This window comes from Diceros bicornis, chromosome 4 (assembly GCF_020826845.1).
Source record: "Diceros bicornis minor isolate mBicDic1 chromosome 4, mDicBic1.mat.cur, whole genome shotgun sequence".
NCBI lineage: Eukaryota > Metazoa > Chordata > Mammalia > Perissodactyla > Rhinocerotidae > Diceros > Diceros bicornis.
The window spans coordinates 61,802,456-61,815,701 of record NC_080743.1 but is presented as its reverse complement, the minus strand read 5'-3'; the positions used below and the strand labels follow the sequence as shown (position 1 = coordinate 61,815,701).

The following is a 13,246-nucleotide window of genomic DNA, read 5'->3' as shown; positions in this document are numbered from 1 at the left end:
AACAACAAAAAGCCAATAGCCATAGGTGTAAACCATAAACTCTGAGATATATTGGAATTCTTGTCAAATATAGTGTAATTTGGATAAAATTAACACAGAATGCTGAGAATGAAATTAAATTAAATTAAAATTTCTGTTTGTTTATTGCTAGTGTATAGAAACAATTGATTTTTGTATGGCCTCATATCCTGCAACCTCACTAAACACACTTATTAGTTGCAGCATCTCTTTTGTAGATTTTGTCAGATTTTCTATATAGGTGATCATGTCATTGGCGAATAAAGATAGATTTACTCCTTCCTTTTCAATCTGGATTCCTTTTACTTCTTTCTTGCCTTAATGCACTGGCTAGAACCTCTTATACAATGTTAAACAGAAGTGGTGAGAGCAGACATTGTTGTCTTGTTCCTGATCTTAAGAGGAAAGTATTTTTTCTCTCACCATTAAATATATGTTAGCTATGGATTTTTTGTAGATGCTCTTTATTAGGCTCAGGAAGTCCTTACTATTTGTAATTTGCTGAGAGTTTTTATAGGCAAAAATGCTTGTCAGATATTTTTTCTACATACTTGAGATGATCATATGATTTTCTTTTCTAGTCTATTGCTATGGATTTTTAATTTTGAACACTGAACCTGCCTTGCATTTCTGGGATCAACCTCATTTGGCCGTGATTGTTGGATTTGATTTGCTAAAATTTTGTTAGGAATGTTTGCATCTATGTTCATAAGGGATATTGGTTGGTAGTTGCTTTTTGTTGTCATGCTTTTTTCTGAATTGACGTCAAGGCAATACCTACTTATTTACCACATTCCATTCACTAATGTGATTATTGATAGGCTTAGATTTGTCTATTATTTTGCTCTTTGTTTTCTATTTGTACCAGCTGTTCTTTGTTTTCCTTTTCTTCTACCTTCTTTTGGATCAATTGAGTATTTTTCATGATTCAATTTTATTTCCTTTGTTGGCTTTAGCTATATAACTCTTTGTTATTTTAGTCATTGTTTTAGGGTTTATAGTATGCATTTGTAACATCACAGTCTATCTTCAAGTGATATTATATCACTTCACATATAGTATAAAAATATTACTGTAGTGTACTCCATTTCTCCTCTCCTGGCTACATCATTCTTATTTTTGCAAACAATTATCTTTTAAAGAAAATTAAACATAATTTTAAAATCTTATATATTTATTCATGTAGTAACTTCCAATGTCCTTCATTCCTTTTTGTATATCCATATTTTCATTTGGTATCATTTTCTTTCTGCCCAAAAGATTTCATTTAACATTTCTTATAGTATGGGTCTTCTGGTGATGCATTATTTCAGCTTTTGTGTGTCTGTAAAAGTATTTTGCATTCATTTGTGAAAGATATATTTCTAGGTTGAAAATTTTTTTCTTTCAGTATTTTAAAGATATTGCTCTACTGTCTTCTTGTGTGAGTTGTTTCTGACAAGAAATCTGCTATTATTCTTATCTTTGTTCTTCTATTTTATTTATTTATTTATTTATTTATTTATTTATTTTTAATTTTTTGTTTATTGCAGTAACATTGGTTTATAACATTGTATGAGTTTCAGGTGTACATCATTAGACTTCTATTTCTGCATAGATTACATCATGTTCACCACCCAAATACTAATTACAACCCATCACCACACACTTGTGCCAAATTATCCCTTTCGCCCTCCTCCCTCCCCCCTTCCCCTCTGGTAACCACCAATCCAATCTCTGTCTCTATGTGTTTGTTTGTTGTTGTTATTATCTACTACTTAATGAGGGAAATCATACGGTATTTGACCTTCTCCCTCTGACTTATTTCACTTTGCATAATACCCTCAATGTGAGACTACTTATTTTTCTCTCTGAATATTTTTTTTGTGGATCAGGAATCTTTGAATGTATGGACTGTTTTACACAGTGCTTTGGGTGCTTCTAAGGTTTCAAGACTTTATATTTTGGAATTACTAATCCTTTACTTTCTGTCTTTCTCTCTATGTGGTGTAACATGGCGACTCCTTTTCTATCAGGCTAAATGCTTCTTTCTGTTCTCCCTTTCTCAAGGTTCATACTGAAAATCAAGCAAATAAATGTATAATGAAAGATATGGATCTCAGTTCAATGAAAAAGCTTACATATTTTTCTTAATGATGCTGCTCAAGCATTGTCTTCTTACCCCTCTTTTCATGTCAATCAATGAGCTTCCATTCTTCTGTTTCTTTGTATGAAAAATGGCATCAACATTGTGATTGATAATTTAAAGCTACTTAGTATTTTCTTAAATAAAATTACATATAAAATTATGTGTATATATAATTTTAAAAAATATGTAAAGAGAATCAGAGCACTAATCCCAATAGTACTCATCACAAAATCTGTCATTTTTGGGGGGTCTATTACATGCAATTTTATAGTTTGTCTCATTTTCCCAATTTTTCAATAAGTACATTTCAGTTCAATTCAACTGATATTATTATCACTATATTAGAGAGAAGAAATAGAGATTTTGGGAAGTTAAGTAACCTTTCCAAATTCACATATCTATTAAGAGTCAGAGTTAGGGCTTAACTTGGGTCTTTCTAACCGTTGGGTCCATATTCTCTTCATTACACCTTGATGCCTTGTAGAAGGCTGGTCACACCTCCTACTTTCAAAATTACTTTTATATCTCATTGCTTATCTGGGATGTCATTTATTAATCCCTAATATACTAGAAGTGCAGACATCAGAACCTCAGTGTTGAAGTTGATAATATTCAAAAAACAGATTGCTCAGTCAACACAACACCAACACCAACACCACCAGGGAAGGAAAGATCAACAACCATCATTTTATGTGATCCATGAGGGCAGGAGCCCAGGAAGTCCTGTCATTCCAGATCTAGGGGAAGTGTTATTTTAAATAGCAAACTCAACTAGGGAATTCTGACAGTCCACCAATCAGAGGTTCTCTTCCTTTCTTATCTCAAAATCTTGCCTACTGTACTTTCCTCATAGTAAATTCTTCCTTCTCATTATTGGCCAGACTTCTCAGGGAGGAGCTCAGCCCTTCCAAATTTTTCTCAAAGTGAACAGTTTTGCTCCTTAAGTCTGACTGTATCATACAAGTTACCAGAGGGAGTGATAAATTTATTGACTCTATAATTAACTGCATGGTTTATAATTCCAGTATCAAGTATTTGGCAACTAAATTAAATTCTCCAAACCCCAGTTTCTTTAGCTATATAATGGTCATAATAATAGTACCTACATTTTAGGTGCTATGAGACAATCTATGTAAACTGCTTAGCACAGTGCCTGGCCCATATATCTTCAGTGAATATTAGCTTGTATTATAAATAGCCACCTTCTGGGTCTGTTTTCTCTTTTACAAATGAAGAGAATATTTTCAACATTCTAGGCACTAGGAATAGAAAATAATTAAGACAATGTTTGCAGCCTCAAGTTACACACCATTTCATGAAGGAGAGACAGACAAATGTAGAAATAGATAATTATAATACATATAGTAATTTTAATATTGCAGGGTTCTATGTGCATGGAGATAGATCACTTAATCCAGCCAGCTGGTATCAGGGAAAGCTCTGGAGAAGGAAATGTAAGTTGGAATTAGCCAGGGAAAAGAGAAGGAAAGAAAGGGTATGGAGAAAACAATATGCACCTAGTGTTGGAATGGCTTTGCAAGAGTCATAAATAAAGAGAGATCTGAGCTTATTATGGTAGTCCTATTGATTCATGCTTGTTTAAGAATTCTGTATCAGTTTTAACCCCTCTTGAGGCCTTAGTGTCCTTGTCTCTCCTCATAAGGTTGCAGTCAGGATAGATGAGTGGGAGTGAGGCAAGGAGTTGGCCCAGGTTAAACATTTAGTTGTCTCTCTTCTGCTACTTGGTCACAACTACTTAGAGTTCGCGCTGCTATTACTGATTGAATAAAGATTCAGAATAATCATTATTCTGGGCAAATGTCTTTCAAAACCCCACCTTCCTTATCTACAACATGACATGGCGGGTGGGGTTGGATGTTTTCTAAGATTCACCGTAGCTGAGATCTAGAATGAATCTGATATCTAGGAAAGGGCATTCTAACATAGAGCATGTTATCCACACAGCTCACTTATCATCAATGTTCCTTTGTTTGTTTTTCAGGAGGACTTTCTGCCACTGGAACACCTAGGTGAGGTCTCTGTTTCTTGCGCTGTCAACATTTTCATGATTTATTTATACTCACAAGATAGGGCCATGGAATTACGTTCATTAAAAAAATATTTGATGGGACTTCCTATTAACATTTTCAAATTCTTATTAAGTCCAAAACTGTGATTAAGAAGGCCACTTTCAATCACATTTGTGACTAATACTCACTTATACCTACTTATACACAGAATTCATGTTATTTGCTATCCATGTTAATTTATCTGCTTCCTTAGTTGTGCTCCAGTAGAGAATTGACCACTAACATCTTAATGACATCATATCTCATAGGGCTACAATTCATTCATTGCCTTATTGCCCATTCCTCCACTCACACACTCATTCAAGAAATGATTATTGAATGCCTGCAATGTTCAATTCATAATATTAACTGTAGAAGGAAATGCAATTGTGGGAGAAAACCACAACACCTTTCATGAAGAGCCTGCATGGTAACTTACAAGAAAGGTAGATTATTGTAATATGAGATAGAAAATTGAAAGGGATCTTTTACAAAAGACAAAAGTCAAATTCTGTGAGAATGCAGAAGTCTTTGTGTATCAATGTTGAAGCATTTAAATTTTTCAAAATAAAAAATTAGGCAAATACAAGTGTTTACTCTATCAAAGTGACCTTGAGACTGTGTAGCATTTGCCCTCTGACCTTGCCTCAGCCAGCTTTCTCTGTATTGCTGCTCTGGGCCTCATCTTGTGCCACATCCCTTCTGACATTTTCTCGAAAGAGTCATGCAGATTCTTAGAGTAAGCAGCCATGATAATTTTGCATGAACTGCTAGTCTCTTCCTGGGTATTGATTTCCCTGAGACTCTGTATAATATACAAATGCTTCTCCCTTGTCTCTTTCCCCCTCTGTCACAATTACAGTCCCAATGAGTGTCAGGAGCCTTCCTCATCCAGGCCCTTCAGGATAGACCCCCAAGAGCCCACTCATTCTGAGCCACCAGCCTTAATGGAGCTGCAGCCAGTGTACAGCAATGGTGAGAACTTTGTAAGGTGCAAAGGGCTCCAGAGACGAGCCAGGGAGGGAGGAGAGATTGAGCAACAGTCCATGGCCCAGTCACATTAAATTTAAAAGTGGCATTCCTGTTACTATGTTGGGGATAGAACTTGGTGGCTGGGAGGAAGGATCTAGAATGTGGGCTCTTGAGTACAGCCAGCTATGATCTATTCTCTCACAGTGAATCCTGGAGATAGTGAACTGGTTTATTCCCAGATCTGGAGCATCCAGCATACAAAAGAAAATTTAGGTAAGACACCTTCCAGCCAAGTAGAGGTGAGGTGACAGTGTGTTATCAGATCTAGCAAGAAGTCTTTGATCAAAAAGTCATCTCAACTGTGAGTCCAAAATGGAAGAAATTACCTGCCTCTCTTGTATTGCCAATCATATAATCATATCCATTCCCTCTTACCTGTCTACACTGCTACCACTACCCCACAGACTCTTTGAAGACAGACACTATAATTTTTCATTAATGTATCAATAGCATCTAGTACAATGCTTAGAAAACTAAAATATTTTTTGAATGAATGAATGAATGAACATAATTGCTAAATTAAGCTTCTCATAATCTAATGTGCAGACAACTGTAATTCTCTTAACTAGTCTCTTTATTTCTAATCTTGTTCTCCTCCAACCTTCCAACAATCTGTTTCCAGCATGATCCCTCTGAGATGCACAATTGTTCACATCATTGGCTAGATTAACTGCCTGCAATGACTGTCTATCCTCAAGCATGACCCTCACCTCCCTCTGCACTTTGGCTCTCCTCTAAGCTCTTCCTTATGTCCTTATTCTAGCCATATTGAACTCTTGGCATTTTTCGGATCATACTGGGCTGTTTCATGCTTTGGTACTCATGCTTCTTATTTGTCTTGCAATGTCCTTGCCCTTAGTTTATCTGCTGACCCTTGCTCACATTTCAAGACACAGTTCAGGAGCCACTGTGAAACTTTGAGTGACTTCCACCAGCCCTTCTTATGTCCTAACCTGGGAGAAACTGATTACCTTTTCATAGTTACGTAGTGTAGTTCAATGTGTATGTCTATCTTGGTGCCCATAATACTTGTTGCATTTTTCCATGTCTATTCCTCCCTTTAAAAATTATAGGCTTCTTGATCATATGGACTGAGTTTGTGTGGTTTCTGTCTCCTTACAGCTTATCAAGGCTTAATAGAAGGTCGTTGTTCAATGAATGCTTATTGGCTGAATAAATAAATGAAAGAGATCCAAAGAACCCCTAGGAAGAATGGAAGAAATACACATACTGAATTTCCTTAATGCTCTACTGCAAATCCTTGGCTTCCTGGGAAATTGCTGTGTGGCCTTAGAATACCAACCCCCTCTCTGTCCTCCTCCAATTTCCCTATGCAAAATGAAGTGAATCATATCTGCCACCTTCTCCCAGATGATCAGTATAGTCATAGAGGCTCTGGGGGGTGCTGTGGGAAGCTTCTCTGCTGGGGTTGTGATGGCAGTGGAGAAAGAAGGAAATCATCAAGAAAGTCATTCTGGGCATTTGATAGGCAAGGGAAAGGCTTATGAGTGTGTGTGTGGAGGGGAGGGTGTTGGTAGAATGCTTTGTCTGTGAGGACTTGGAAGAATTCAGCAGAGGAAACAGTCAAGAGAGGAGTCAGCAGAGAAAAGATTGTCTCAGAATGCACTGTGAGTAGATTTTAAGTTAGAATATATCACCCACAGTTTCATACTTTTTTTCCCCCTCCCATCCAACAGCAAGTGCACCAAGGATGCATTGGGAGCATAAGGTGGGTCACTTTTACTGGCTTTATTTCCCTTCTGTTCTTCCTCACCTATATTTAAGTACTTACTGTTTATGTTTTTTTTCCCACTAGGGACCTACAGTCATCTATTCAGAGTTGAAGAAGGCACATCCAGATGACTCTGCAGTGCAGGCTAGCAGTAGAGGCAGCACCCATGGAGATGCTACAGAAAACTATGAGAATGTCCCATGTGCATCATCAGCCTTGGACCACTAGCCCTTTACCAGAGCGGCCCCCAGAGAACCTGCAAAGCAGCCCGTGCCATTCTCCCTGTTTTCTCCAACCGTGCACCCTCTGCCTCCAGGACCCAGTCTCCCAGGAGGCTGGGCAGTGGGGGATGTGAGACTGTGTGAAATATCTGCCAGCCTGCTCTGTCCCCAAGTCTGTGTGATCTCTAGGAACAGAGTGGGCAGCATTTGAGTAAATGCTGCATTCTTTTCACAGTAGAGATACATATGAAGGCAGGTGGGCCTTTGGCACCTGGGCCTGTGGAATAGAGGAGGAGGGGGAAAAGGTCTAGGTAGGATCAAGAGGGTATTACATGGTCATTTGATCTAAGCATGATCAAAAGCTTTTAAAGTACTATCTCTGCATAAACAATTCGCTCTAAACATTTTTTTTCCTTTTGTGTGTGGTTGATAGTGGCTTTGCTGATGTTCTGGTGTATATACTATGTTTCAGCTACCAAATTGGAAATGACCTAAAGGATTGATTCTATCTACATGTGTACTATTTCTTCATGCAATGTGCATCAGTACTAAGAAATTTTTAAAAAATAACCCAATATATTTAATGGGAGAGAGCTTCCAAATTATCTGACTAAATAGTATTATGGGCTGAATTGTGTTCCCTCAAATTTCATATGTTCGAGCCTAACCTCCAGTGTGACTATACTTGGAGACAGGGCCTTTAAGGTGGTAATTAAGTTAAATGAGGTCATAAGGGCAGGCCCTAATCCAATTGGACTGGTGTCCTTACAAGAAGAAGATACACTGGGAATATCTCTGTCTCTCTTCATGCACACAGAAGAAAGGTCACGTGAGTACACAGCAAGAAGGCAGCCATCTGCGCAGCCAGAAGGTGGCCAGGAAGAGAAGTCCCACCAGAAAGCAACCCTACTAGCCCCTTGATCTTGGACTTCCAGCCTCTAGAACTATGAGAATATAAATGTCAGATGTTTAAGCTACCTGGTCTGTGGCATTTTGTTGTGGCAGCCAGAGCAGACTAAAACAGATTTAAACATAGATTTATAGATGATAAATGATTAGTGATGATGATGATGATGATGATAGATAAATAAAATAGATGCAAATATATGACACACACACACTCCCAGCCTACGCAGAATTTTATGTCTTCAAGATACTTCCTCTTTCACAAGACTAAACATTCCTTCTACCTGTAGCAGCTCAGTTTTACTGTCTAATTATGAAACATCCACTATTTGAAAGCTACAGAAGCATCAGCACCAACGTTGGAAGCCCAGTAGAGCCAATGATTCACATGACTCAGATGACAAAGCTTAGCATCACTTGGGAGCCCTCATGACCTGAGCTACGGTGGATGTAGAGATAGATGCAAGGCAATCAGTGGGCTCAAGGGAGGACACTCCCTCCCATTGCTCAAAGACTCCTAACCCTTTCCTCAACTGACTGGCAAATATTGAGCAACTACCACTGAAGAAAAAATTTTAAAAAAGCATGCCGTTTGTGCTTAAGTTTCAGGAAAAATGGCAGAATCACTTTTATTTATAAGTTCTGCTTAGGCAGGAAAGGAATAACTGAAATTGTTAGCCTCTATCACCCAGTATTACACTGAACGTTTTATAGCTCTGAAAACAATAGACCTGAAGAAAAGAAGCTGGTAAGTTCACTGATGACTGATGTATATCAACTGATACAATTTATGGACGTCATTGATTTTACACCAGCCATTGTTCATGACTTTAAATAAATAACACAATAATGCTTTGAGAACCTGGAAAAGAGCTCAAGCATAAAAGTATTAAATGTATTTCCAATTTTATGCTTTTCCCCTTGGGGGTCAGAAGCTTAGACAACAGCAAGTGTAACATATACTTTAGAAAAATGCAATCTTATTTGAGGTTTTTAATTATAGGCTTATGAATTCAACTAGCAAGCTAATTTGCCAAGGAAAAAAAATATTTCTTTCTTAAGGAGGAGATACATATTTTTATTATGAAAGAGGACTTAAATGTCTTGTCTGCATATTAGTAGGTACAAAATTAAATCTAGAATGTATGCTTGACCTTTAGAGGTGCAAAGAATTCATGTAATCTTTGTAATCTATAGGTGTAATCTATCTCTGTGCTTAAATTTTTCTCCAAATGCCTCCCCACTTTGGGATCCAGGAAGAATAAAGCTGTATAATGGCGGAGGGGGACATGTCACTAAGTGCCAGCTCTGAGAAATCCATCTGAAAGAGTGGTGAAAAAAGACAAATGTTTCTTTATTGACTTAAGAGAGAGAAAATTCCTAAAGGAGAACGACAGCTTCTAGGCAGCATCCCATGGATGGTGAGAGTCACTCTCCGGGAATGCATAACAATGGTGCATCAGCACCAAGGACAGCAGCCTCTAAGACAAAGAGAATCGACAAATGCCAGCAAGAGATGGGGACCAGAGGGACTCTACAGTGCACAGAATAACTCCAAGTGTGTGGGGACCTCCCTCCCAGAACTTCTTATCCACGTCCTCAAACTGAGGGCAAATAGTAGTACTTGTAAGCAGTCAGGAAGAGTCTAAGGAATATTTGGGAAAAGATCGAAGAGGAAATTATGTTTCCAACTAGTCAAGAAGGTATCATTTGAGGCATCAAGATTTGAGGCGTTACTATAATTTCTTTCTTTACAATTTATTCATTTTATTCGTTTACAAATTTATTGATGAATAATTTATGCATAATAAACTGCACATATTTAAACTATACAATTCAATGAATTTTGACAGATAATATACATCCATGAGACAACCATGACAATCAAGATCCCATATATCTCCATCACCCCCCAAAATTTCCTTGTCCCCTAAGCAATACATCTTTCCCTCCACCTCCATCTTATGCAATCACAAATATGCTTTCTGTCACTACAGATTAATGTGTATTTTCTGAAATTTTATTTAAATAGAATCCTACAGTATATACTTTTTTTTGTGTCTGGCTTTTTTTACTAAGCAAAAAGATTTTGAGATTCATTCACATTGTTTCATGTATCCATAGTATATTCCTTTTCATTGTTAAGTAATATTCCATTGTATGGACATGCCACATTTGCTTATCCGCTTACTTGTTAATGAACATTTGGATTGTTTCATTTGTCATTATTAAAAATAAAGCTGCTATAAAAATTCATGTACAAGTATTTGTGTGAACATATGTTTCTATTGCTCCTTTGTAATACCTAGGAGTGTAATTGCTGGGTCACATAGTAGATTTATGTTTAACATTTTAAAGGTTGCAACACTCTTTTCCAAAATGACTGTACCATATTACATTCCCAAGCACAGTGTATGATAGTTACAGTTGCTCCACATCCTTGCCAACACTTGGTATTTTCAGTCTTTAATTTTGGTCATTCTAAGGAGTGTGTAGTGCAGTCTAGTGTTATCTTATTGTGGTTTTAATTTCTCTGATGATTAATGCTATTGATTATCTTCTTAAGTCCTTATTGGCTCTCTATAGATCTTCTTTTGTGAAGTGTCTGTTCACACCTTTCATCTCTTCTTTGTTGAGTTGTTTGCCTTTTTATTATTGAGTTGCAAGAGTTTTTTAAAAATATATTCTGGTCTGATTTATATGTTGCAAATATTTTCTCCATGTCTGTAGCTTGTCCTTAATTTTCTTAATGGTGTTATTTTTAGGGCAATTTTTTTAGTTTTGATAAATTCCAGTTTATCAACTTTTTTATTTTATGAGTACGCTTTGTGTTTCCTGTCTATAAAGTACACCCTCCCAAGGTCAAAAGATTCTCTCTTATTTTTTATAGTTTTCTCTTTTACATTTAGGTCTATGTGCCATTTAAAGTGAATTTGTGTGTGTGTGTGCATAGTGTGAGGAAAAGTGTTCATTTTTTTCTTGTGTATATGCAGTTGTTTCAGCACTATTTGCTGAATAAACCTTCTTACTTCTTTTTTATTTTTTGGTGAGGAAGATTAGCTCTGAGTTAACATCTGTTGCCAATCCTCCTGTTTTTGCTGAGGAAAATTGGCCCTGGGCTAATATCCATGCCCATCTTCCTCTACATTATATGTGGGATGCCTGCCACTGCACGGGTTGACAAGTGGTGTGTAGGTCCACACCAGGATCTGAACCAGTGAACCCTGGGCTGCCGAAGTGGAGCATGTGAACTTAACCACTACACCACTGGGTCAGCCCCTCTTTTACCTCTTTTTAATCTGAGTTGTTTGCCTTCTTATTATTGAGTTACTGGAGTTCTTTATATATTTGGGATATATATCCCTTTGTTACATTTATGCTTAGCAAATATTTCTTTCTGGTTTGTGACTTTCCTTTACATTTTCTTTACTGTGTCTTTCAAAGAGCAAACACTTTTAATATAATGGAAATTATTTATCATTATTTTCTCTTATAGTTAATGTTTTGTAGATCCTGTTTAAAAACAATTTGTCTAACTGAATGTCATAGAGACTTTTGTCTACATTTTCTTTTAGAAATTTAATAGTTTTACTTCTTGTATTTAGATACGTGATGCATTTCAAGTTAATGTTTGTATATGGCATGAGGTGAGAGTTTATGTCAATATTTTCCCATACAGATATCTATTTGTTTCACCACCATTTCTTTAAGAAACTACCTGTTTCCCAATGAAATATCTACTCACCTTTGTCAACAATCAATTGAGTACATAAATGTGGGTCTACTTCTGGACTATTCCATTCCATTGATCTTATACATCTATCCTAATCCCAAAACCACACCTTCTTGATTACTGTTACTTTGTATTAAGAATTGAGATCAGTTGGTATAAACTCATCAACTTTGTGGGTTTTTTTCCCCCAAAACTGTTTAAACTAATCTAGGTATTTTGCCTTTCCATGTAAGCATTTACACTGGCTTTTTAATTTATTTGAAAAAGCCTGTTAGAATTTTGATTAGGATTGCATTGAATCTATACATCAATTTGAAGAGAATTGCCATCTTAACAACATTGAGTCTTCCAATCCAAGAACTTTGTGATGTTATATAAAGTTATATATTTATATAACTTTCCATTTCTTCAGTTCTTCTTTAATTTCCTTTTTGCACATCTTTTATTAAATTTATTCCTAATTATTTTATATTGTATGTTAATATAAGGGAAGTTTTTACTTCATTTTATAATTTCTAATATTATTTGGTAATATTCCTCAATTTTCTGAAAGAGTTTGTGTAGGATGGATATTTTATTTTCCTTAAATATTTGATAGACTACACCAATGAAGTTGTTTAGACCTGGAGTTTTTTGTGTGAGAAAGTGTTTTGATAAGGAATTTAAGCTCTTAACTGATAAAGGAGTCTTTATACATTTTTTTCTTTTTGTATCAATATTGGCAAGTTGTATTTTCCAAGGAGAATGTCCATTTCATCTAGTAGTCAAATTTGTTAGCATAAAATTTTACATTGTATTTTCTTATTATCTTTTTAATATCTGAAGCGTTTGTAGTGTTAACTTCTCTTTTATTCCTAAGATTGTTGATGTATTTGTTCTCTTTTTCTTTTCAGCTGTTTAGCTAAGAGTTTCTCAATTTTGATTTCTAAAGAATCAACCTTGTCTTTGTTAATTGAATCTATCTTTTTTTGTTTTTTATATTTTTGATTTCTGCTTTTATCTTTATTATTTTATTCCTTCTACTTATTTTGTGTGTGGCAGGCAGAATTCTTTGATGGCTTCCGAGATTCCTGCTCCCCATGACCCTCACCCTTGTATTATCCTTTCTTCTTGAGTATGATCAGGACTTGTAAATATGATGGGATGTCACTCAGTGATTAGATTACTAATCATTTATCTTTGACTTATCAGAAAGGAGATCTTCCTAGGCTACCTAATCATGTAAGTCTTTAGAAAGAAATGAAGCAGCAAAGGGATTTTTCTACAGGCCTCAAAGAAGAAACAAACTGTCATGTTGAGAAATGCCTATGAAGAGAGAGGTGGCTTCTAGGAGCTGAGGGTGGTCCCCAGCCAACAGCTAGCAAGAAAAAGAGGATCTCAGTCATACAATCGAAAGGAAATGAAGGG

At 36.3% G+C, this 13,246-nt stretch overlaps 1 protein-coding gene across 1 annotated transcript in view; it reads left to right on the top strand.

Moving 5' to 3' along the window:
- FCRL3 (Fc receptor like 3) overlaps window positions 1-10,286 on the top strand; it is a 31,864-nt gene extending 21,578 nt beyond the window's left edge. The window contains exons 10-14 of the mRNA XM_058539515.1: window positions 4,149-4,176; window positions 5,078-5,190; window positions 5,392-5,460; window positions 6,945-6,976; window positions 7,064-10,286. Of these exons, the coding sequence (XP_058395498.1) occupies window positions 4,149-4,176; window positions 5,078-5,190; window positions 5,392-5,460; window positions 6,945-6,976; window positions 7,064-7,207 (386 nt within the window). The 3' untranslated portion in view covers window positions 7,208-10,286. The remainder of the gene's footprint in view (window positions 1-4,148; window positions 4,177-5,077; window positions 5,191-5,391; window positions 5,461-6,944; window positions 6,977-7,063) is intronic.
- Window positions 10,287-13,246: the final 2,960 nt, after the last annotated feature.